General features: G+C 38.1%; 1 protein-coding gene across 1 annotated transcript; it reads left to right on the forward strand.

Moving 5' to 3' along the window:
- The first annotated feature begins 1,811 nt into the window (after nucleotides 1–1,811).
- Nucleotides 1,812–2,618, forward strand: LOC146945577 (uncharacterized). The gene has a single exon (XM_085748077.1). The coding sequence runs from the start codon at nucleotides 1,812–1,814 to the stop codon at nucleotides 2,616–2,618; it is 807 nt and encodes a 268-aa protein (XP_085604203.1).
- Nucleotides 2,619–27,051: the final 24,433 nt, after the last annotated feature.

A 27,051-nucleotide genomic window follows, 5' to 3' on the forward strand; every position in this document is an offset into this window, starting at 1 on the left:
TTTATGGATGCCACGGAGGTGAGACAGAGATTGGTGATGGAAGGCGTACATAGAGTCAAGGTCACAGGAATGGGAGATAGAATGATGCTTCTACACATTCATGGGGCTGTTGACATTGAATCAGTGATCATTAACCATAAACAGTGGTGGAACTTAATGTTTAAGAAGGTGGTGAAGTGGTCTCCTCAACTTGTAGTGGATTCAAGGACTGTGTGGGTGAAGGTGTTTGGTATTCCACTCCATGTGTGGGAAGAAACTTTATTCAAGAAGCTTGGGTCTTTGTTTGGGGTGTTTGTTGATTTTGATGAAGACACCATTAGTAGAAAGAGGTTGAATTTTGCCAAGATCCAAGTTTCTACAACTAGGAAAGGTTTAATTGATGATGTGGTGAATATCAAGGTGATGGGGGCTGTTTTCAGTTTGTGGGTGGTGGAGGGTTGCGGTGGCCGTCGGTGTGTGCGGTGGAGGCAGGTGATGATGTGTCTTCTAAGGCATCACGTGATGGGGAGTTTGTTGAAGGAGGGGGGACCCACTTTCAGCAGAGGAAGACAGTCCTAGATTGGTGAAATCTGCACATCTAGGAGCATCTTTAGGCCAGGCTTTTGTTGAGTCTCTCTTGGGGGCAGAGGAATATAAGCATGTTCAGAAGGATACTTTTAAGGGAGATCAGTACCTAGGATCTCCTAAAGGGAAGGTTTTTTTGAATGATCCTATAACAACTAGTCAAGTGGCAATCATGGGACAGGGTGAGGAGGAAAGAAGACAGGAGGTTGATAGGTGTTTAAGAGAGGAAGGGGGATTTGGTGAGACTAGCTCGGCGAGTAGGCAGGAGGGTGCCCCACACGCGCCTGTGTAGTTGGTGGGTGGGGGTGTAGGTTCGCACGCGCCTGTTGTTGTGGAGGGAACAGATGGGAAAGTGGGCCAGGCTGTTGACTTGTGTGAAGACACCTGTAGTAAAAGTGGACCCTTGGTGGTAGCTGGGTCGGGTTCTCCATTTGGGCCTAATGGTGGCCAAGCCCATTTATCACAATCAAAAAAACGTGGCTCCTTAAACAAAAAGGGGGTGCAGCTAAAGTTTCAGGATCTTTCTTTTTCGGTTTCATCTACTCAAAGGGACGATTCATCTGTTCCAGACTCTTTTCCACTGACTCAAAGAGGTGATGGAGGTGCTTCGGAGAAGCCAATTGCGAGAGAGGAGGAGGTGAGAAAAATCAATCAACATATTAGATTCTTTTCGGAAGGATCGGATAATTCGGAATTTAGTGACTCCATTGAAGACTTTGAGGGGGATGAGCAGAGGATTTTAAAAGGAAGACATAAAGCGAGAAAGAAGAAGATAGCAGACTCAATGGCTAAAAAGAAGTTGGGTGCGGTTTTAGATGGGCAGCTAGAGGGTGGACAGTCGCTTAGTAAAGCGGAAAAGCGAAGATATAATATTTGTTCAACACATAGAAGGACTGTGTCACAGCCTTTATGTAGGGAGGATGATTGGAGTGACGAGGATCGTTTTGTCGGAGGTTTGGTAGAGGTGGAGGGCCGGCGAGTTCTCTAGATGCCCAAGGACCAATAGGCTCGGGTATTGGTCATTTTTTCGGGGATAATGATGAACTTTTTGTGGAGTCTCATGATCAAATTGGTGTTGGTAGAGGGAAGCAATTGAAAGTTCTAGCGGCTAAGAGAGTTTTGAAGGTACAATAAGAGGCGGGTGTCTCCTTTGCTTCGAAGGAGGAGGGTATTATTGACAAGCTTGTTGAATTGGAAGAGGTTGCCGAGAAGTGTAGACTCAAGAAGGAGGAGGGTAGGTCGTGTCCATGATTGTGACGACCTTCAATGTTAGGGGTTTAGGGGGGAGTATTAAGAAGAATAAATTACGTGATCTTGTTAGGCATAATAATGTTAATTTTTTGGCGGTTCAAGAGACTAAGTTAGAGGTGGTTACGCCCCCCATATTCTACTCTTTATGGGGGGATGAAGATTGTGATTGGGTGTTTAGGCCATCAGAAGGTAATAGTGGAGGTATCCTTTCTATTTGGAGGAAATCTTGTGCCACTTTGATAGATACTTTTCAAGGGGAAGGATATGTTGGTGTTTGTTTGGAATGGGGAGTGGAGAAAGTTAGGTGTGTCCTCATAAATGTGTATTCCAAATGTGATTTGCCGGTTAAAAAAAGATTATGGGAGAACCTTGTTAGGGAACGTGAGAATAGAGGAGGAGGAGGAGGGGCGTGGTGTGTTGTCGGAGATTTTAATGTGGTAAGAAGACGCGATGAGAGGAGAGGTGTGAATGAGGAAGCTTCGACGGCCCAAGTCTTGGAGATGTTTTTGTTTAATAATTTTCTTTGTGAGATGGAGTTGGAGGATTTAAATATTTTGGGTCGCCGTTTCATGTGGTACCATTCGAATGGGAAATCGATGAGTCGCTTAGATAGAATGCTCATCTCGGAAGAATGGGCTCATGTGTGGGGTGAGAATGCTCTTTGGGTGTTGCCTAGGGATGTATCCGACCATTGTCCTTTGGTGTTGAAAAATGGAGGATGGAGTTGGGGGCCTACACCGTTTCGATTTAATAATTTTTGGTTAAATCATAGTGGGTTCAAAGGGGTGGTGGAGGAGGCTTAGAGGAATCAAGATATATCCGGGTGGATGAGTTTTGTGTTAAAAGAGAAATTGAAGGGTCTTAAAGTAAAAATTAAAGAGTGGAATAAGGTGGAGTATGGAGGTATGGAGGAAAGAGTGGAAAGTTTGGTGGATATCATAAAAAGTCTTGGTGAGAAAGGAGAGGAGGGTGTGTTGAGTGAGGTGGAAGTGACTCTCCGTAAAGCTAAGTTTGAAGAACTATGGAGACTTCTAAAGGCGAAGGATGCAATAATTGCTCAAAGGTCGAAATCACGTTGGCTTAAGGAGGGTGATGCGAATTCCAAGTTTTTTCATAAGTGTCTTAAATTGCGCAAGAGTAGGAATTCCATTAAGGCCCTTAAAGAGGATGATGGTTGGGTGGTGCCACCTTTTGAAGTTCGCTCGAAGGTGGTGAATTACTTCACTAATCACTTTGCGGATCATAGATGGGAGAGGCCAAAGTTGGATGGTGTGAACTTCTCGATGCTAACGGAGGGTGATAATGATTTTTTTTGTGGCACCTTTCTCGCCTTTGGAAATTGAGGCGGTGGTAAAAGAGAGTGATGGAAGTAAAAGTCCGGGTCCGGATGGTTTTAATTTTGCTTTTGTTAAAGAATTTTGGTACTTGATGAAAGATGAAGTTAGAATTATGTTTGACCAATTCTATGCTAATGAAGTGTTGCCTAAGTGTATGTTGGCGTTTTTTGTAACTCTCATTCCGAAAGTTTCTTCCCCAATGGAGTTAAAGGATTTTAGGCCTATATCCTTGCTTGGGAGTCTTTATAAGCTTCTAGCTAAGGTGTTGGCGAGGAGGCTTGCGGGAGTTATGAATTCGATTATTTCGCCGTCCCAATCGGCATTCCTTAAAGGCCGGCATTTGGTGGATGGTGTTTTGGTGGTGAATGAGTTGGTGGGTTTTGCTAAGAAGGCTAAGAAGGCTTCTTGGAGTATATGATGCGTAGAGTGGGATTATGTGACAAATGGGTAGCATGGATGAAGGCATGTGTCTTTGGAGGGAGTATGTCGGTGCTTGTAAATGGTAGCCTAATAGAGGAAATTTGTATCAACTGGGGCCTTAAACAAGGAGATCCGCTTGCTCCATTTCTCTTTTTGCTAGTTGCGGAAGGATTTAGTGGGCTTATGAGGAATGCGGTGGACCGAAGTTTATTTGAAGGTTTCCAAGTTGGTCGGAATGGGTTCGTGATTTCCCACCTTCAATATGCCGACGATACACTTTGTATCGGGAAACCAACAGTGGAAAATCTTTGGGCCTCGAAATCCCTTCTTAGAGGCTTTGAGATGGCATCAGGATTGAAGATTAACTTTTATAAGAGTTCTTTGATAGGAGTGAATGTGGATTTAGGGTTTATGGACATGGCATGTAGCTTCTTGAACTGTAGTAAAGGGAGTGTCCCTTTTAAGTACTTGGGTCTTCCGGTTGGTGCAAATTCGAGGAGTATGTCAACTTGGGTGCCTATGATCGAGACTATTAGTGGGAGATTGAATAATTGGGGACATAAATATATTAGTTTTGGAGGAAGAATCGTTCTAATTAACTCGGTTCTAAATTCAATTCCCATTTTTTATATGTCCTTGATGAAAATGCCAGTGCTTGTTTGGAGGAGGATTGTGCGGATCCAAAGAGAATTTTTATAGGGAGGCGTGGGCGGTGGGAGGAAGATTAGTTGGGTGAAATGGAAGTCGGTATGTAAACAAAAGAGAGACGGAGGAGCCGGGGTTAAGGATATTCGGGTGATGAATGTGAGTTTATTGGGAAAATGGCGGTCGAGGTTGCTAGATGGGAATCCCGCCTTGTGGAAAAATGTGATAGAGGAAAAGTATGGAAATTGCGTCGGTAGATTGGTTGAGGAGGGTACGGTTCGGCCGACCATCTCTTCACTTTGCTGGAAGGAGTTGGTTAATATTGATAATTTTGGAGGCCCAAATTGGTTTAATTCGGAAGTGGAGCGGAAAGTGGGGAATGGATTGAATTCAAGCCTTTGGAATGACACTTGGAAAGGGGGTCGATGTTTCCGTGACAAATATCCAAGACTTTTTTTGATCTCAATGCAAAAGGAGGCGAAGGTGGGGGAAGTAGGAGTGGTTTCGGGTCAAGACATTGATTGGGTTTTCTCTTGGAGAAGGCATCTTTTCATGTGGGAGGAGGAGGTTCTTTTAAGTCTCAAGGAGGACTTGGAAGATACAAGGTTGTCCACCCGAGAAGATGTGTGGCGGTGGAAATTGGAAGATACGGGTGTTTTTTCGGTGAAATCGGCTTATGCAAAATTGGAGGATTTAGTTTTACAAGACGAAGTGTGGACGGAGGAGGAAAAGGGGGTCTTCGTTAACTTGTGGAAGTGTCCGGTGTTGGAACAAAATGTGTTTAACAATGAACCTTAAAGGGTTTTGATGATAACAAGGTATTAAAAATTGTAAATTGGACTAGCTAATATTTGTTCAAGTGTACAGGACCATAATTATAAAGTTACATCATCATTGGTTCTGAATGAGCAAATAAAGAGCTATGGAAACAACAAAAATTTGAAGCTTGGACGCTCCTGAAGGCAACTTGCTAATGAAGAGAAAAAGCGCTCCTGAAGTCAAGCTGCTCCTGAAGAAATAGCGCTCCTGAAGTAAGCTGCTCCTGAAGAATAGTGCTTCTGAAGACAAGAGGTCCAAAAGCCACATCATCAGAAGCTGCGTCATCAGAAGCTGCAGAAGTCATATCATCAGAAGCTGCATCATCAGAAGCTGCCTCATCAGAAGCCATTTCACCAGAAGCTGAATATCAACTGGATTTGCAAAGAATCAAGAATTGAAGAATTATCAATGCAAAAGCTGTCTATTGGATTCGAAAACACAAACAAAGGATTAGTGGAGTTTGCAACGGTCATTTCAAAGGTGTTTGAAGGCGTGTGTTTGCAATTTGGACGAAAGCGTTGACATTGTACTTTGTACGAATTGTACAACCACGTTCTCCACTACTCTGTTTTGTGTCCGCGCTACAGGACAAGAAAACAGCTCCAGAATACGGTTTCGCCTGCATAGATGTTCCTTTGGATAAGAAATGGATTTCAAATTTGTTCTTCATAGGACAACAGCCAAATCAGGCAAAAGATTATTGGTGAAAGATCAAGCTTCAACAACGACTCTTTGGTGTGCTGGCAATTTCACAACGTCTCTTTCACACCACTATATAAAGGAGTGAAGACCTAGAGAATTGGTAATGCATGAACTCTGAACGAAAGACTCACAAAGATTTTCACAAGTACCAAACCTCTGCTGAAATTGTTCTGCATTCACTTAGAATTTCTGTGTCTCAAAGTCATATCTTAGAAATTCTTAAGTCCATTGAGTCTGTATCTGATTTGTATTGTGAGCACCTCTGATTGTATATCAAGTGTTCAACCTTAAACAATTTTCTGTGTAATTTTGTTTAGTTAGGAAGTCTCTTGCAGTTGTGCTTGAGCAGGAAGTCTCTTGATTGTGTTCTTGAGCAAAGGGAGTCTCTTGCTTGTGTGCTTGAGCATTGGAAGTCTCTTGCTTGTGTGCTTGAGCATTGGAAGTCTCTTGCTTGTGTGCTTGAGCATTTGTAATCAGATATTACTCATAGTGAAATCTCCTTGGAAGTGCAAGGGGGACTGGACTACTTCCGGATTGTGGAAGGAACCAGTATAATTGCTTTGTGTCGTTCTTCTTCTCTCTCTCTCTGTTTTATTCCGCTGCATTTAGATTCTGATTATCACTTCAGAAGCTGTCTCGCTTAGCTTCTGATCAGTGTGTTCAGTTTTTAGGAGAAACGAAGAATTTTTCTAAAACACAATTCAACCCCCCTTCTTGTGTTTTTCTCACCTTCAATTGGTATCTAGAGCCTTGGTCTGTTGTGTATCACTTAACCGTGCAACAGTCAAAGATCTGAGAAAAACATGTCTACTCCTACTCCTACTGGTCCTGGTGATACTAGCTATAAACATGTCTCACATGATTATAGTGATAGTAAGAAAACCAGTATTGGAAAAGTTCCAAAGTTCAATGGAGATGCTGAAGAGTTCTCTTGGTGGAAGACCAACTTTTACAGTTACATCATGAGCCTAGATGAAGAATTATGGGATATTCTGGAAGATGGTGTTGGTGATTTAGTCCTTGATGAAGAAGGAGCTGCTGTGGATAGAAAGAAACATACTCCAGAACTGAGGAAACTTTACAAGAAGCATCATATTATCAGAGGAGCTCTTGTCACTGCCATACCCAAAGCAGAATACATGAAGATGAGTGACAAATCCACTGCTAAAGCTATGTTTGCTTCTCTCTGTTCAAATTATGAAGGGAGCAAGAAGGTCAAAGAAGCAAAGGCTCTCCTGCTTGTACATCAGTATGAGTTATTCAAAATGAAGGATGATGAAACTATTGAGGAGATGTACTCAAGGTTTCAAACCTTAGTTTCTGGTCTACAGATTCTAAAGAAGAGCTATGTTGCTTCTGATCATGTAAGCAAGATACTCAGAAGCTTACCTGCCAGATGGAGACCAAAAGTGACTGCCATTGAGGAAGCTAAAGATTTAAACACTTTAAGTGTCGAAGATCTTGTTAGTTCTCTCAAAGTTCATGAGTTAAGTCTTAATGAACATGAGTCTACTAAGAAGAGTAAATCAATAGCTCTTCCATCCAAAGGCAAGTCATCAAAAGCTCTCAAAGTGGTTGAATCTGAAGAGGAAGAACAGTCAAGTTCAGACTCTGAACCAGATGCTGCAGAAATGGCCATGCTCTCAAACAGACTTCAATATCTGGCCAAGAAGAACAGAAAGTTTCTCTCCAGAAGGGGTAACTCCAGAAGCTCAAGGAAAGAAGATCAGAAGGGATGCTTCAACTGTAAGAAGCCAGGTCACTTCATTGCTGAATGCCCTGATCTTCAAAGAGAAAAGTCAAAGGACAAGTCAAAGAGGTCTACATTCAAACCAAGCAAATTCAAGAAGCAGATTAAGCAGAGTTTAATGGCAACCTGGGATGATTTGGGTAGTGAATCTGGATCTGATAAAGAGGAAGCTGATGAAGATGCAAAGGTAGCTGTTGGGTTGGTAGCAACAGCAACTTCAGAAGCTGGGTCAGATTCAGACTCAGAAGATGAAAACGAGGTATATTCCAAAATTCCCAGAGATGAACTTGTTGAGTCACTTAAAGAACTTCTTACACATTTTGAAGTAAGAACCAATGAGTTGAAGGATTTAAAAGAAAAATATGCTGATTTGGTACAACAGCAAAAATCAACTTTATTGGATCTGAAAGCTTCTGAACAAGGACTTAGGGGCTTTGACTTCATGTGTAAAACATATGAAGATCAGCTCAGGTTCTTATGTCAGAAGCTACAAGAAAAGTGTAATGAAAAACCTTTAAGTAACCATGAAATTGCTCTTGAAGATTTTATTATATCTGGCATTGACAGAAGCAGAGTGGCTTCTATGATTTATAGCATTTACAAGAACAATGGCAGAGGAATTGGTTTTCCAGAAGTGAAACTGGAGAAAACCAATCTAAAGTCTTGTTGTGAATGCATCAAGGAAGGTCTGAAAACATTCTTTGTACCAGAAGGGGCTGAGTTGGAAACTGTTGTTCAATCAGAACCTGAAGCTTCTAGTTCTAAGGCTAAGATTATTTCAAAGCCAAAGAACTCTAAGTCAAAGGCTATGATCAAATCTGATTCCAAGACTTCAAAGGTTAGGATCCTGAAAAGATCAGAACCTATTCCTCAGAGTCTGGTGAAACCAAAATCTGGGGTTCTGAAGTCTAAGTTTCAGAAGAAGACAGTTACTGCTTCTGAAGTACCAAAACCTAAGGTGATGGTTAATCAGAAGCAACCCAACTCACAGCACAAGGTACAAGAAGTGAAGAGTAAAGCCTTAAGTACTAACCTTCCAGGACCCATAGAACAATGGGTACCTAAAACTAAAAATGTCAATGATGCAGGTATGTCTAAGAGCAGTGCCAAAGCAAAGATCATGGTACCTAGACAGCGGTTGCTCAAGACACATGACAGGAGACAAGTCCATGTTCCTCAGTCTAACAATGAAAGAGGGAGGAAATGTGAAATTTGGAGGCAACCAGTCAGGCAGGATCATAGGTACAGGAACTATTGGTAATTCCTCTACCTCAATTAATAATGTATGGTTGGTAGATGGTCTTGAACATAACCTTTTGAGCATTAGTCAATTTTGTGATAATGGTTATGATGTGCTTTTTGAAAGACCCAACTGTACAGTAATCAACAAGGAAGACAAATCCATTGTGTTCAAAGGAAAGAGAGTTGACAATGTCTATAAAATCAATTTTTCTGAACTGGCTGATCAGAAGGTGGTTTGCCTACTATCAGTGAATGATAAGAAATGGATGTGGCACAGAAGGTTGGGACATGCTAACTGGAGGTTAATCTCTAAGCTTAGTAAGTTACAACTTGTGAAAGGGCTACCAGACATTGACTATCATTCAGATGCACTCTGTGGTGCATGTCAGAGAGGGAAAATTGTGAAATCATCTTTTAAATCCAAAGACATTGTTTCAACCTCAAGACCGTTAGAATTACTCCATATTGATTTATTTGGACCAGTAAGTACTGCATCCTTATATGGAAGTAGATATGGATTAGTCATTGTTGATGATTACAGCAGATGGACTTGGGTGAAATTCATAAAGAGTAAAGATGTTGCGTGTGATGTATTCAGTAGCTTCTGCACTCAAATTCAATCTGAAAAAGAATCAAAAATTTTGAAAGTCAGAAGTGATCATGGTGGAGAATTTGAAAATGAGCCATTTGAAGCTTTTTGTGAAAAACATGGAATTTTCCATGAATTCTCTTCTCCTAGAACACCACAACAAAATGGGGTTGTAGAGAGAAAGAATAGAACTTTACAAGAAATGGCCAGAACCATGATTCATGAAAACAATTTACCAAAACATTTTTGGGCAGAAGCAGTGAATACAGCATGCTATGTTCAAAACAGGATCTATATTAGACCTATTTTGGAGAAAACAGCATATGAACTCTTTAAAGGAAGAAAACCCAATATCTCTTACTTTCATCAATTTGGATGTACATGTTACATTCTGAACAACAAGCTCTACCTAAAGAAATTTGATGCAAAGGCCCAAAGAGGAATCTTTTTAGGTTACTCTGAAAGGTCAAAGGCATACAGAGTGTATAATTCAGAGACACTCTGTGTTGAAGAATCTATGCACGTTAAATTTGATGACAAGGAGCTTAAAGATAAAACTTCAAAGCAAGGTGAAAGTTTTGCAGAGATACAGGTTCCTGAAGCTACTCCAGAACCTGATCAGATAGCTGAATCTGAAGATAGTCCAGAAGCTGAACCCACATCAGAAGCGCAAGATGAAACTGCTTCTGATGAAGCACAAGATGACTCACATCAAGAAGATCCTCCCAGAAACACATTCAAACACAAGTCTTCACATCCTGAGGAGCTAATCATTGGAAACAAAGATAGTCCAAGAAGAACAAGATCACATTTCAGACAAGAAGAGTCAATGATTGGACTAATCTCAATGATTGAACCTACAACAGTTGATGAAGCACTTTCAGAGGATGGATGGATCCTAGCTATGCAAGAAGAGTTGAATCAATTTCAAAGAAATGATGTGTGGGATCTGGTACCCAAACCTCAGCACAAGAACATTATTGGAACAAAATGGGTATTCAGAAACAAGCTGAATGAGCAAGGTGAAGTAACAAGAAACAAAGCCAGGCTTGTTGCACAAGGGTATAGTCAACAAGAAGGCATTGATTACACTGAAACGTTTGCTCCAGTTGCTCCAGTTACACTGAAACGTTTAATTATGGCATAATATTATATCAAATGGATGTCAAGAGTGCATTTCTAAATGGTGTCATAGAAGAAGAAGTGTATGTCAAGCAACCTCCTGGATTTGAGGATATTAAATATCCTGACCATGTTTTTAAACTGAAGAAATCACTATATGGCTTGAAACAAGCTCCCAGAGCTTGGTATGATAGACTAAGTAATTTCTTAATCAAAAATGATTTTAAAAGAGGACAGGTCGATACTACACTCTTCAGAAGGACCCTTGAGAAAGATATTCTTGTTGTGCAAATATATGTTGATGATATAATATTTGGTTCTACTAATGCATCTCTTTGCAAGGAATTTTCTGAGTTAATGCAGGATGAATTTGAAATGAGCATGATGGGAGAGCTGAAGTTCTTCCTGGGCATTCAAATCAATCAATGCAAAGATGGAGTCTATGTTCATCAATCAAAGTACACAAAGGAGCTTCTGAAGAAGTTCAAACTTGTAGATTGTAAAGTGATGAACACTCCAATGCACCCTACGTGCAACTTGAGCAAAGAAGATGAAGGAGCTAAAGTAGATCAGAAGCTGTATAGAGGTATGATTGGTTCTTTGTTATACCTCACTGCATCTAGGCCAGATATTTTATTCAGTGTATGCTTGTGTGCAAGATTCCAATCAGATCCTAGAGAATCTCATATGACTGCTGTCAAGAGAATCTTCAGGTATTTGAAAGGAACAACTAATCTTGGACTCCTTTATAGGAAATCCTTAGATTATAAGCTAATTGGATTCTGTGATGCTGATTATGCTGGTGATAGGATTGAAAGAAAGTCAACCAGTGGCAATTGTCAATTTCTGGGTGATAATCTTATATCCTGGGCTAGCAAAAGACAAACAACTATTGCTATGTCTACAGCAGAAGCAGAATACATTTCAGCTGCAAGTTGTTGTACACAACTACTTTGGATGAAACATCAGTTGGAAGATTATCAGATAACTGCTAACAGTATTCCCATTTATTGTGATAATACTGCTGCTATTTGTTTGTCTAAAAATCCAATTTTGCATTCAAGAGCTAAGCACATTGAAATCAAACACCATTTTATCAGAGATTATGTTCAAAAAGGAATTTTAGATATACAATTCATTGATACTGAAAATCAATGGGCTGATATATTTACTAAGCCTTTAACTGTTGAAAGATTTGATTTTATAAAGAAAAATTTGAACATGCACTTTGTATCTGATTAAATGCTTGCTTGCTCCTGAATAGGATTTTAGGTTCTGAAGTTAGTTCAGAAGCAGTAGTCCATCAGAAGCTCTTTATTGAGGTTCTGAGGAAAACTCGCTTCTGATGATGACGTCAGCATCTGAAGTCCAGAAGCTGGATTTGTTGCTTCTGAATAGTTGAATTAGTGGAAACGTTGGAAGTTACCTTCTAAAAAGTAACTTCTGACCCACTAACTTGGTAGTTACTCTGTGAACTTCTTACGTGGCCTGTATGTGTTGGTGTATAACTAAAAGGGCAATGATGATTTAATAGCTTTGAAAGTACTTTTCACGCGCCCCCAATTTTGTCATTAATGTTATGTTTGTTTGTCTCTTTTGAATTGCAATCGTTTTACTTTTAACACTTTGTCAATTCACACACTACTCACTCACAACAAACACATTTGCTCTCAAACCTCTTGCGAAGTAAGCGCATTCTCTCAACCTTAGAACCCTAAAATCTTCATCTTCTTCAAGTCTTCGTCAATCATCAAATGGCATCATCAAGCTCAAAAGTTTCAGAATCTACATCAAACAAGCAAAGCGTATCAGAATCTGGGTCCATCTACAAAGAGAAGACTATGGATATTCCATGGGAATCCTTAATAGTTCAAGTAGAGTCACCGGTGGATTTTGCTTCACTCAAGAAGTATGAAGTAAACATGGAAGGTTTGATAGAAACTCAGATGATGTCTGAGTATTTCAAGATGCTAAATGGGCCAACATATGTGAACTTGGTCAAGGACTTTTGGTTAAAAGCTGAAGTGTACAATGAAAAGCCTGCAAAAGTCGTAAGCAAACAAGCGGGGTCAAAGAAAGGGAAAATGGTCATGGATATGAATCCTACATCATTTGATAGCTTAGAAATAAGGTCTGAAGTGATGGGCATTCCTATAACCATCACTGAGGACGTTATAGCTAAAGCTTGTAGGATGCATGCAGAGGGAAGATTCCAAGAAATAGTCAGGAAGGAAGATGTCCTGCTAAAAGGTTACTACAACTCTCTTCTGGGTGGGAAGAAAGATGCCAAGCCTTCAGAGATGGAGATTCACAACAGAATGTTGGTGAAATTCAGTAATGATTGCTTCTTTCAAAGAGCAGGAGGGTCTGACCAACCCAACAACCAACAGAAGCTAGCAATTTATTTCATGACCAATCTTGAAAAGATAAACTTCCCCAGATATGTAATGGATCATCTCTGCTGGGCCATAAACGAAAGCACTACAAGAGGAAGAAAACAAGTACCCTATGGAAGATTGCTGTCTGAAATCTTTCATCAAGGAAGGGTGCTGGAGTTCTTAAAAAGGACAAGGAGTGCTTCTGATAAATGTTTCGAAGTCTCTACTGCTGAAAGGACTATCAGTAGCAGGAGCTTATGCTCTATGAAGTTCATCAAAGAAGCCCCTAAAGATGAAAAGTGGTTAGAGATGACAACTGCTGAAACTGAGATAATCAGGGACTTTCCTCCCATCTTTAAGGAAAGTGACTCTGATTTCCTAGTTCAATCAGTAGCTGAGTACGTCTTGGAGGAAGATGCGAGGTCTCAGGAGGAAGCTGCTCTTGCTAAAGGGAAAGGCAAGAAGGCCAAGACAGTTGCTGCGTCAGAAGCTGCTGTTTCTGATGCACCTGAAGGGAAAAGGGCCAGAACTAGTTCTGAATCAGAAGCTGCTCCTACTAAAGGAAAGAAGGCCAGAACTAGTACTGAGTCAGAAGCTGCTAAACCTGTTTCTATCAAGGAAAAAGGAAAGATGCAGAAGGTTGGTGCTGCTTCTATTCCACAGAAGAGGAGAAAAGGTAAGGCAGACTTGGTAATCACTCAAGAGCAGCTGGATGAAGCTCTTGAAGAAATAGAGAAAGAGGAGGCTGATCCCAAGCTGAAGAAGAAGAAGGCTCCCCTTCAACTTGTGAGTCCTATGGTTGAGATGACTCGAATAAGGAAAAGGATGGCAGATGAACGTGCTTCTGAACTTATTTCAGACAACAAGTATCTAAAAGCACAATACACTCATCAAAGAGATGAAAAGCTCAAGGCCTTGGGTATGGAAGATTGTGATAGGTACTTCAAAGAGAAATTGGCTGAAGTAAGAGCCATTGCTGGTAAGCCTTCTGAAGACAATGAGGAAGACGATATGATGCTCATTTTTGAAAATGCTCCAGAAGAGGGAACTTCAGAAGCAGTTCCTCAATCTGCTGGTCCACAGAAGATCTCTTCTGAAGCTGGCCCTGCAGATCAGGCAATCCAGATTCCAGTCACCTCTATCCCCATTTCACCCTCTTCACCATCAGCACCTGAATCATTAGAAGACACTTCTGTCTTAGACAATCTTGCTCTCCACTACTCAGGTGAGTTACCCATAGACAAATCTACCTCAGAAAAGGCCTCTGAAACAACTCCAGAAGCAGCTGCTTCTGAAAATGTTGTTTCAGAAAACCCCCATCAACAAACACCTGAACCACAAAAACCCACAACACCCCCCACAATCACCAATAGCTACTATTGACCCCCAACTCAACACTCAAACATCATCTTCACCACAACAACCATCAACTGAAACTGAATTTCAACCTTTACCTGAACACTCCCCTGAACCAACTCCCATGGATGTTGACATCTCTCTAGTCAATGTTCAAGCCTCAACCTCCACCACACACATTGATTCTGACCAGCCTTCATCTTCAAACACACAAACACACTTTACCATTCCAGTTCCTAACCCTGTTCAAGATTTGGAAATCAATGATTCTGATCTTGAAATCCTTGAACAACCACCCACAGACATCCTGGAATCTGGATATATTAATTCTGAGCTTCTGACAATTCTGAGTCAATTGCATAATCTGGTGGATCAAAGAGGGACAATTGATCTCACAGGTGCATATGAAGACTCCTGGGCATCTCTTCAGAACCGGGCAACTGAGCTAATTGAAAGCATAAGGGCTAAGTGCATCAGAAGCAAGGAAGCTACTGTCAGGAAGTTAATGGAGCATCTGAATCAGAGTCTCAGAGTAAGAAGTTCTACACTGCTCCTGGCAAACCAGCCTTTCTTCTTTGAAACGGATTACTTGACCAGAGAAGCAAGGTTGTGTAAGCTTCTGAAGAAACAGATGGCACAGCAGCAGCAAGAAGCTAGAGAAAGGGAACAAGCTCTTCTTCAGAGGCAACAACAACTTGAAGAACTGTTGAAGAAGAAGATTGAAGAAATGGAAGAGATGAAGAAACAACAACAAACCAACCCTTAGTTGCACACCCTTGTGTTTTTCTTTGTTTGTTGTCTGTTTTAAAATTTCTTAGTCCTTGCTTCTGAAACCACCTTGTCTTATTTCTCTTGCTTCTGAATGCTTACTGATTCTGACTGTTTAGCTGCTTCTGACAATTGAATATACATGTTCATATATTTTGCTCTGATTTATTTAGTTCATTGCTTAGTATACTCTCTCATGTTTGAGTTTTTCTCATATCTCTTTGTCTTTTATGCCTATATATTTCAATTTTTTTTGATAATGACAAAAGGGGGAGTATATGTGACAAGTATTTAAAGGCTCTGAGCCCCATTAATGGCATTTGAAATTTTTGAAAACCTTCTATCATTTTTTTTTACCTTATTGGTATAAGCTATGAACGAACGAAGGAGTATCAAAATTCAAGTAAAATTAATTGAACCATTCTTCTTATCTATAAGTTAATTCTTTCAATGATTCAATTTTGTTTTTAAGCTCTGATAATATTATTGCGCGAAAAATGAATTTAATTAACCTGGATAGAACTTAGGGGGAGCTTACAAACCTCACCTTAAAGACTATCAGACTCAGGGGGAGTTTGAGCTTACAAACCTCAGATTCTGAGCTTACAAACCTCAGAACCCCAAAGTCAACTTGTTAATTAGATTAACAACAATTGATCAATTTTAAATACTTTTGTTTGTCATCATCAAAAAGGGGGAGATTGTTGGAACAAAATGTGTTTAACAATGAACCTTAAAGGGTTTTGATGATAACAAGGTATTAAAAATTGTAAATTGGACTAGCTAATATTTGTTCAAGTGTACAGGACCATAATTATAAAGTTACATCATCATTGGTTCTGAATGAGCAAATAAAGAGCTATGGAAACAACAAAAATTTGAAGCTTGGACGCTCCTGAAGGCAACTTGCTACTGAAGAGAAAAAGCGCTCCTGAAGTCAAGCTGCTCCTGAAGAAATAGCGCTCCTGAAGTAAGCTGCTCCTGAAGAATAGTGCTTCTGAAGACAAGAGGTCCAGAAGCCACATCATCAGAAGCTGCGTCATCAGAAGCTGCAGAAGTCATATCATCAGAAGCTGCATCATCAGAAGCTGCCTCATCAGAAGCCATTTCACCAGAAGCTGAATATCAACTGGATTTGCAAAGAATCAAGAATTGAAGAATTATCAATGCAAAAGCTGTCTATTGGATTCGAAAACACAAACAAAGGATTAGTGGAGTTTGCAACGGTCATTTCAAAGGTGTTTGAAGGCGTGTGTTTGCAATTTGGACGAAAGCGTTGACATTGTACTTTGTACGAATTGTACAACCACGTTCTCCACTACTCTGTTTTGTGTCCGCGCTACAGGACAAGAAAACAGCTCCAGAATACGGTTTCGCCTGCATAGATGTTCCTTTGGATAAGGAATGGATTTCAAATTTGTTCTTCATAGGACAACAGCCAAATCAGGCAAAAGATTATTGGTGAAAGATCAAGCTTCAACAACGACTCTTTGGTGTGCTGGCAATTTCACAACGTCTCTTTCACACCACTATATAAAGGAGTGAAGACCTAGAGAATTGGTAATGCATGAACTCTGAACGAAAGACTCACAAAGATTTTCACAAGTACCAAACCTCTGCTGAAATTGTTCTGCATTCACTTAGAATTTCTGTGTCTCAAAGTCATATCTTAGAAATTCTTAAGTCCATTGAGTCTGTATCTGATTTGTATTGTGAGCACCTCTGATTGTATATCAAGTGTTCAACCTTAAACAATTTTCTGTGTAATTTTGTTTAGTTAGGAAGTCTCTTGCAGTTGTGCTTGAGCAGGAAGTCTCTTGATTGTGTTCTTGAGCAAAGGAAGTCTCTTGCTTGTGTGCTTGAGCATTGGAAGTCTCTTGCTTGTGTGCTTGAGCATTGGAAGTCTCTTGCTTGTGTGCTTGAGCATTTGTAATCAGATATTACTCATAGTGAAATCTCCTTGGAAGTGCAAGGGGGACTGGACTACTTCCGGATTGTGGAAGGAACCAGTATAATTGCTTTGTGTCGTTCTTCTTCTCTCTCTCTCTGTTTTATTCCGCTGCATTTAGATTCTGATTATCACTTCAGAAGCTGTCTCGCTTAGCTTCTGATCAGTGTGTTCAGTTTTTAGGAGAAACGAAGAATTTTTCTAAAACACAATTCAACCCCCCTTCTTGTGTTTTTCTCACCTTCATCCGGCACCTTCTAAAGTGGTGGCCTTCTCTTGGAGAACTCTTCTAAACCGTATTCCTACCAAATCCAACCTTGTTTTGAGAAATGTTATTGGGCCGGAGGATTTGCATATGTGTGCTTTGTGTGGTAGAGTGGAGGAATCAACCATTCACCTTTTCCTTCATTGTGATGTGGCTAGTTCGGTTTGGTTATATTTGATGAGATGGATAAAAAATGTTTTTCCTATTCCTCCAAACCTCTTTGTTAATTTTGAAGGTTGGAGTGTAGGGACTAGTAACAAAAATGTTAAAAAGGGGTTTAGGTTGATTTGGCTTTCTACTATTTGGGTGTTATGGAAAGTTCGGAACGATAAAATTTTTAAAGGAACAAATTCTGAGATTGATGAGATAGTTGAGGTTATTAAGGTCTTGTCTTGGAGATGGATGTTGAGTAGGATGACTATGTCGGGGTGCCTTTTTTATGAGTGGAGTTGGAACCCACATTGGTGTCTGGCTAGGTAACTCCGGTCTGTTTGGAGCGGTTTGCATGCTGCAGGTTTGCTATTGTCTTGCTGTTGGCCTCTCTTTTGCTGCTACCTGTGCAGATTGCGTTGGCATGTTTAGGTGTTTTTTTGGTGGTGTTATGTGCTTGCTTCTGGCGTTTCTTTCTCATCAGCTGGGCGGCCTCTGCTGTTTTTGGTTTGGAGGGTTTTTATTGCTGGTTTTGTCCCGTGGCAGCAGGTTTGGGTGTTGTTTCGGGATCCTTTTGGGGTTGTTCCCGTGATTGTTTTTGAGGCGGGAGTATGCATTTGGCGCTTCGGCTGGTGTGTATACTTTGGCCTCATTAACTAGCTTGCATTGGTGGTTTTTAGGCCTTTTTAGGTGTTGTTTTTTTGGGGTGGTTTTTTAAGGGGTTTTTGTTCGAGCCACGTTATTACGGCAACCGATTTCCCCTTGTACTGTTTTATTTTTTTTCCACCCGAGCTTATTAGTGCTCCTTGCACGGGCTTGTTGGTTAATAATATTTTGCCATTTCAAAAAAAAAGCATAAGGTGAGCCTAAAAGGAACCGAATCAAACATTTCAAGAAGTACAAATGAGTAGCAAAAAACAACCACAACCTTACATGGTGACATAACCAATAACAACTGACGGATTAGACCATCAAGAATGAAAATATAAAAAATTATTAAGTTTGTGCAACTTGAGCCACCACCAAAAAAATGATTTTGATCCGATCAAGGTTCTGCTCAAAATTCAAACATTTATTGCAAAAAGTACGGGTATTACGTACGCACCTTCCACAAAATCCAAATAGATGCCAACCATAGCACCTAAAAACATATTCATATGTCTTTCTGGAACAAATGACCACCACCAAATTGCAAAGCATGCAAGCTAATTATATCATGCGGAAAAACACATGAGATCCCCTGCCAACGCATAACTGAAGGCCAAATGCTACCAAAGATTCACATTCTACAAAAATATGATTAATATATTCCTCCCTCCCACACCATCCTAAACACAACATTGAATCAGACGAAATAACTCCAAAATACGCCAAACTATCTTTTGTCAGAATCCTCTTGTTGAGAGTTCTCCAAACTAATAATGAAACTTTTAAGGGCACAATTTTATTTCAAATAATGTATGAAAATGAATCATCCTGAAGCTTATCATCGTAAGTGAGAAAATGATACACTTCTTTTCTAAATAGCCATCCTCTGAAGCCGTAGCTCCAAATTCATTTGTCATTATCAGTTACCTGTAAAACAAAAAATTTCAGCAAAGACACATAATCAATTACAAGCTCTACCTCCCAGACAAAGAGCCTCCTCCTCCTCCACCTCCACCTCCATCCACCCCCACTATAACATGGATATTTAAAAATGAATTTTTAATTCTAAATAATTAAATTAATGATAAAATATTAAAATTTAACATCGTTAACATTGAAAGTCATAATGAAATGAATTATTTTATTAAATTAATGGTTGCTAACGGTTAATACATATCGTGGAAAATATACATATTTATGTTAAATAGATTAAAGAGAAGTACATGTTCGACAATTAAAGGAGAATAGAGTTTCAAGCATCTCTTAAAGTTAGAGGAGAGAAGTATAATTTATTCCATGTATATTTTATCATAAAAAGAGAGTGTATATGTAAAAGTATATTTTTTTTTCTCACTGATGGAATAGCCCACTATCATGATATTAAAGTGTACGAGATTATCTTTGTAAAAAGTTTTGAGTACTCCTTGCACCCCTGTTGATACATTTGCTTATAAAGAAAAGGATATATGAGTGTCATTCAAACTTTTCAGTAAAAAAAAGTGAATACCAAGAATGTATTAGTTAAAAAGGAAAGTATTTCAATTATTATGTAATTTAATTAGTTATAATTAATAAATTGATATTTTGTGACATTTTTACCTCTAAATTTGATATATTATTTTTGTTGCTTATATCTGAAATGTTAGAGAGTACATGTGTAATATCCCGCCTGTCAGTATCGGAATATTACCAGTCGATCGTGTCAGAGGATTAATGTTTATGGAAAATAAGTATGATGGAAATGTTTAATATGAATGTCAGGCAGTCATGGGTTAAGTGCCAGAGACGTGCAAACACGTGTAAGACGAAGGGTATTTAAGTAATTTCACGCAGGAGGGGTATTTAAGTGATTTTGGCCCAAATTTCTTCATTATCAATTGCTCTTTCTCTCTCTAGGTTTCCTTGAGGATTTTTCTCCTCCTTCTCTCTCTATCTCACGCCATCTCCTTCTTCTTCTTCTCTTCCTCAAATCTTCTCTAAACTTCTCCCAAATCAAGAAATATGTTGCACAAGATCACCTCAAGATATTATAGTGCTTGGAAGCTTGGGTTGGGATGTTATTACTACTTCTCCTATTCACCAAGATAATCTCAAAAGTTAGGGTTTTGTTTAAGTTGGAAGCGGAAGTTTGAACTTGTGCAAGAGATGGTTCCTTTATGATCAAAGAGGATGATTTGAAGATGAATTGATGAGTTAAGGCTTTAGAGATTGATGAAGCAAGATGCTAGGGTTTGGAAATTGCTTGAGCTTGGAACTTGAAGCAACCACAAGACATTGGTTAGGTGAGTTCCTAGTTAGTCCTATACCATGGGATCATGTGATTATGCTTGTGAGAAGATTTTATATTTCTAGGGTTTATATACATAGATATGATTCACCCCTTTTTGTGCCAAGCTTATTGTACTTGCAAATACTCGTAATATGACTATTTTATAAGTTTTATATGATTACTAGAGTCACACCATGCCTTGGGTCACTTGGTTTTGAAGTTTTTGCATCAAAAACATGTTTTGTGCAGGTGCTGTTCTGCATCAACTCTCCACGGCGAGCAAGGAGCTCGCAAGGCGAGTAAGATTGTCGAACTGGGGGTGTTGCTCGCCCCCTAGCTCGCCATTGCGAGTTGGAACTCGCCGCTGCGAGTAAACTCACTCGCGAGGCGAGTGAACAGAGCTTATGCTATGTTTGCTCGTCTTATTCTTTTTGGTGTCTTTTGGTTCAGTTTTCGTTCATGCATTCTTTTACATTGGTAACCCCATTATAACAAGACCCCAAGGCATGAGTTTTGAAATGATTTCATGATTATTGAAGCAAGTATTTGTTTGTATAGTAAAGCATGGCATGCGAGAGTTATAACAAGATCGTTTGGGTAGCAAGTAATACTTCAAGTAAGGGAATGAACTAGAGCCTCGACTAGTTGTCGAGAACTAGAAAGTTAAGCAAGAATTTATGTAGGACAAGACGCGAAGTATATTCTCTTCGCATATGACCTAGAATGATAAAGCAATATGTTAAGCCATGGATTGATTAGTTAGTCTCTCCATTATGATTTGTTAAGTACAAGAATGAACACTTATCGCTAATCGGATCGATTAAGGTTCCGAGGTAAGCTTTAAGCATGAATAGGTTTAACTTAAATAACGATAAGATTATGACAAGTATAAGTAGGTGGCATGTCTCTTGTTATCCACATCAGGGGGATACAAGGGGTTCTCTTTATGAGAACGATTCAAGCCGTAAGGGACCCGCATGTCACCGAAACCGCAAGACTATGTAATAACCACATGGCGGTGTTCGTGTCTCTTGTTATCCACGCCAGGGGGATACGGGAGGTTCTCGACCTAAGGGGAACGGTTCAAGCCGCAAGGGACCCGCACGACACCGAGGGAGTCCGATGTACGTACATCGGTCATGTATGGGATTGTTCTCGGGGTTACTCCACCCGGGGCTCTCCGTAAAATGAACCAAGATAAGAATGTTTGTTCAACGCTAACATAATGAATAATGAACTTAGATGCGAATATATGTATGACATGATTATGTTTATGACCACGTATGAACTCATGTATGATTATGTTAGGTACAAGTACAAGATAAGTAAAGAATGTGATGCCGATGACGTTCTTAGGTTTTCCCTAATCGTCCGGCTTAGGATTGTGTCATGAACATGTTACATGAAGCCCTCGATGCGTTTACCGTATCTTGGCATAGTGGTCATAGGTTCCCTTGACCGCCATGACACATATGATGATAGTAAGCCTATAACAAGTAAGATGTTTTTATGACGGTCCTAGTATGCACAACCGTCTAGGTATGCAAGACTCCACACACGTATAATCAACCGTCAGGTTGTATTGTAGACACGTGGTAACCGTAAGTTCCCCTGAGGTTACCTATAGCCTAGGGTTAGGTGGAACTCACTGAGACATTATGTCTCATCCCAATCCTTATTTGTTTCAGATAAACAGGTCGGACGTCAAGATAGTTACCGGATGGATATCTCATCAAGTGCTCGTTCGTACACGCTGAGGAATGGATATGGATTTCAAGAATGCATTTGTTATTATTTTAGACAAGAAGGTGTTGTATCGTTTCATACGAACATGTATTGATGTATAATATTCATTCGAAGTTTTATTTGTTGTAAATTTTGAATGTATCCAATACTAAATTAACGCACTTGCTAGACTTTCTAGATACGTCTAGTATGGGTGTTACATGAAATTACACTCATAGATTAGGTCAACCGATATAAACCTATATTTGAGCCTATTTTAAGTCCATGCATGACCAAACATTTTTTTGAAGAGACAAGGCTAAGAGTTTAAAAAAAAAAACTACTTAGCTAAAAACCAAGTCTGACCATAGCAGAATAAGTAAATACAAATAATTTATTTTTAGAATTATGCTTATCATATTAGATTTTTTACTGTGTTAAACATTTTTTTTTAAATATTTTTGTTATTTCCTAGGAAAAAATATTATTACGAGTAATATGCAGACTCGAGCTTTGAATTTTTTTAATCCGGTTAGACTTAAGTTAATGTCTATCTCAACCTACCCTATATATTTCAACCCTAATTATGACAAGTAACTAACACATTCTCATCACCCTAATTATGACAAATAAACAAGTCTAAGAAAGAAATTGTAATTTCTCCAACAAATAAAGGTGCATGCATGTTGTCTCCATATGTTTAACTCAGTTGGTAGGAACAATGCAGCAACTAGATTACTTGAAAAATAATAATTTACATGCATGTTAAGTGTTTCTTTTAAAATAAAAGAAGTGTATGTTATTTAAACCCAACTTGGAGTGGGGAGAACAATTTATTTATTATTTTATCATTCAATTTTATAACATTTTTATGAATTTAATTTGTATATTCATCAACATTATAAAATAAATGTCTAACGAGATCACACTATTAAGTATCAGTGAAGGTTGTTGGAAATTTAGGTCTTAATAAAAACAGATTTCATAAAACATGTTCAACAATTATGAATCAAACAGCGGAAGCAAACAAAGCATTGAACATGATTATGATCGGATCTACGACATGTTTGATTTACAAAGATATTAAGAATTAGGGTATTAGCAATACCTGAGAAAGCTTTCATGGAAACCCTCTCAACAGCAACGGTAAAGAGAGGAGGTGATCTGAAACAAACAGCAAGGGTTAGCGGCGGCTGATTTGGTTCTTCCTCAACCGGTACCTTTATGCCTCAAGTTCTCTTCAGATGGGGAGAAGAGAGAGTTTTCCGTGTACGGTGTATTGGGGACCATAGCCTCTTTTATATTGGATGACCATTAGGGTTTCCCATTATTCCGTTAATGGGCCATCCGGACATCCACTCATTGAGTCCATATCAACTAATTAAATATTTAATTAATTATCCAATTAGAAATCTAATAGCCTTATTACTTAATTTGATCACTAATCAACTAAGGATCACAATTGATAAAATAGCTAATATAATTATTGTTACGATATTTGCCCACATAATATTATTGGAATATAATAAATAATAAAATATTCCAACAATCTCCCACTTGGGCTACATATCTTAATAATTATATCATAATTCTTTAGGCGCGCATCCGAATGCTATTTATCTTTAGATTTCAACTTTACAATCTGGTCCACCTCATACATTAATAATGGGACCACCGCGGCTGTCGTCACTAACATATAACGTGACGGAACCCCGACGACCACCATACCAATGCACTTGATGACATAGATCGATATGGATGAGTGGCATGGAAATTTCATGTAATGTGATCTCTAAATCATGCCTATTTCCAACTGATCCAACTGAAAACTTTAGTGAGATCAAAACTGAAATTTACAAATTTAATATTTGCACAAAATGATACAGTAATGGTTATAATAAACATAACCTCATGAACTTTACTTCTGCAGAAAATCATAGCATAAAGTCTGTATCAATACCAAAACAAAAGTATAGAACATAAAATAAAAGAGACTCCCACTGATCCAAGACATCCTTAATGACAACAACCATATGAAAGACCTTATGTGTCATGTCTTTGAATAGCGGATCAGCTAGCATAAAGTTTGTCTCTACTTGTTCTATCATTCAACAACAATAATCTATAAGGTAATGAACCTTCTAAACTTTGTTATCAAATAAATATACGACTGAATTATGTCACTATATAACTTGAGTGGTCTTTCAATGCCTTTAACGATATGCAACCAAGTGACATAAATACTTACAGTCATTTCCTGAGTTAGGATGTATGTCATATACTGACATCCAAAAGTCAGAGTCTGACACAAAAATGATCTCCAAATTGTAAGATCTCTGATGTGAGCATAAGCTCTTTTGTTCTCATTAATAATCCTTAAGGTTGCTTCTCAACAATTCAAACTTTGAATTGCTCAAGTATCTGCCAAACAATCTGATTATATATGCTATTTCCAAATGCATATAAATAAGATCATACATAAAAATCCTATAGACAAAGCGTATAAAAATACTTAATTTTCTGAATTTATAAATTTTTTAATGGGCAATATTTGAGACTGAAAGTCTCTCTCAGTGATTGTCACCTATAATTTATTATGTCAATTTATTTTCGACTTTATTGATATAAACCTTTTGTGACATCTGAAGGATACTTTGAGAGTAATCTCTAAGTATCTAAAACTTAATACAAAAGAAGTGTCCCCAAGATCTTTCATCGCTAAACTTTTATTAGAGATATTCTTGGTTTCACATAACTAATATATCAATGTTGACTAAACAAAATATAATTGACACATTAAACTTGAACTATAAATTTACTCCCACTGAGCTTAATAAAACCACAATTCTCCATAATGTTATCTCAAAACCAAATGAGACAATTACTTTCTGAGAATTTGTGGTAACACTAAAGAGACAAATTTCTTAACTTATAAGTGGATTTCATGACTTTGCAAACCATCTATTTTGTATCAATTGACACAAAAGTTTGATTCAGTTGCACCATATTGCATCATTAATGTCACCATTAAGAAACACTATATGGAAATCCATCTTGTGCAGCTCCAAAATTATAGTAAGCAAACTAGTATCATGACTGTCCTAATAGAGTTATTCAATTAAACTAAATAGAATTTCTCTTTTCAGTCAATTCTTAATAACACTAGAATCCCTAGTTGTTGAGGGTGTTGAGTTTGATCTATATGAAATAGTTTCTTAACTTGATTGAGAGGAAGAACAATAATGTCCTCATGAGGATCCAAATATACTATAATAATAATAGTAACTATATGAATTAATTTAGAACTAATTCTTCCTCATTTAATTTTGTTTTACTACCATATCTCTCCCCCAAACTCAATATCCTCAAGAAAACTTAACAATTTATGTCTCAAAATTTTCTTAATTTGTGGGACTAAAACTTAAAGTATTTAAAACCTTAAACAATATAGAATGTCACAAGTCATAACTGAATTGACTCGAATAATTGAACTTAAAAGACACATTGAATCATCATAAGATAAAAAAATAAAAATATATTGATTCATTCAAAGAGAAATTAAGACAAAAATCAATCCAAGTAATGATTCACTAAATTGTCTTTTAAATACAAAAAATAATCCATTAATGACAATCCAAAAATATTTCAAAAAATGATTAAAGCAATCTTTATCGACTTTGCCCATTCTAAATTGATATATCTTTCAACATCATTGGACATAAGTTAGTCAAGACTACTTTCCTTTATTTGCCATTGTCTTTTGAGGTATTTTCCGAATGAGCACTATTTTATTTTCTCTTGCTTCAACTTTTCCTTATTTGCACACTTTATGAATTGATCATTTAAATGATCATTTCTAACTGGAACAGTTATAAACTTAATTGTGCAAAGAGAATACTAAATACTGAATTTTCGAACAAGTCATATAATAGTCGAAATTATAGTGTCTTAGCAAGATTAAATGGTTACATAATGTGCTCCTAACATTTTATTTGCCTAATAACCTTAGTAAAATACCCACTCTCCAATGAGAGCTTGTCTTTCTCTATATTGCTTTAAAAGCACTTTAAGCAAAGAAAATATGACAACAAATTTGTCATCTTAAATAACACCTCTAATACATATGATATTTTAGCTTTATGATCTCACTTGACCTATGACATTTGGTGTATACTCACTTGTCAAACTTAATTCTCACATTAGTTGCTGAATTTGTGAGAGAATGTGAGTTTCACCAACCTTATTTAAGGTCTAGATCCAAGAACAATGTTAATGCTCTTCTTTAAATCCTATATTAGAATTTAACTCAAATTAGCAGATACATAAACTATATTAGTTTAAAGAGAACAAGAGTAGCAAAATGTACTCACCAAAATACCTAGTGCATCATCAATATCAAGTCTTTAAACGATAATATCAATTGCTACCGGTATTTTACAATATTGATCAAACAATGACAATTTACTTTGACAAAGAATAAATTCTTATAATTGTCATATGTTTATCATAATGTATGTGAATGTAAACTCTTAAATATTTAAATAAGTTTACACTAACACAACATCATCACACATGTCAGCAAAATATTAAAGAAATGTGCTTCTTTATTTGTAAATAAAAGATCTTAACAAGATACCAAGCGCACCATTAAAACACAATCTTTGGATTGCTAAGAATTAACTGCAAGCGGTACTCTCAATGTAATGATCAAACATTGGTGATAAGTCCTGTCAAATAATAGTCACCTTTGGGCATCCTATTATCCACATGGATAATTACGTTATAATCACCACATGTTTACCATCACAGGTATGTAATTATCCGGCCAAGTTGTGTCTTCCTTGGGGCCGACGACAACTCGCATGAATAATTACACACTACATCTTTTGTAAGCTTAATTGAAATCAATTTACACAACAGAGGTTACTTGGGCACCATTATTGTTTCAACTGACTCAACTAATTTTACTAGACAATTTTAATATATATTAAACGGGGAGATAAATCCTGTCAAATAATAGTCACCTTCGGGTATACTATTATTCACATGGAAAATTACTTTATAATCACCACACATTTACTACCATATGTATGTAACTATCCG

This window comes from Medicago sativa, chromosome 2 (assembly GCF_051527215.1).
Source record: "Medicago sativa cultivar Bolivia chromosome 2, Bolivia_mono, whole genome shotgun sequence".
NCBI classification, from domain to species: Eukaryota; Viridiplantae; Streptophyta; class Magnoliopsida; order Fabales; family Fabaceae; genus Medicago; species Medicago sativa.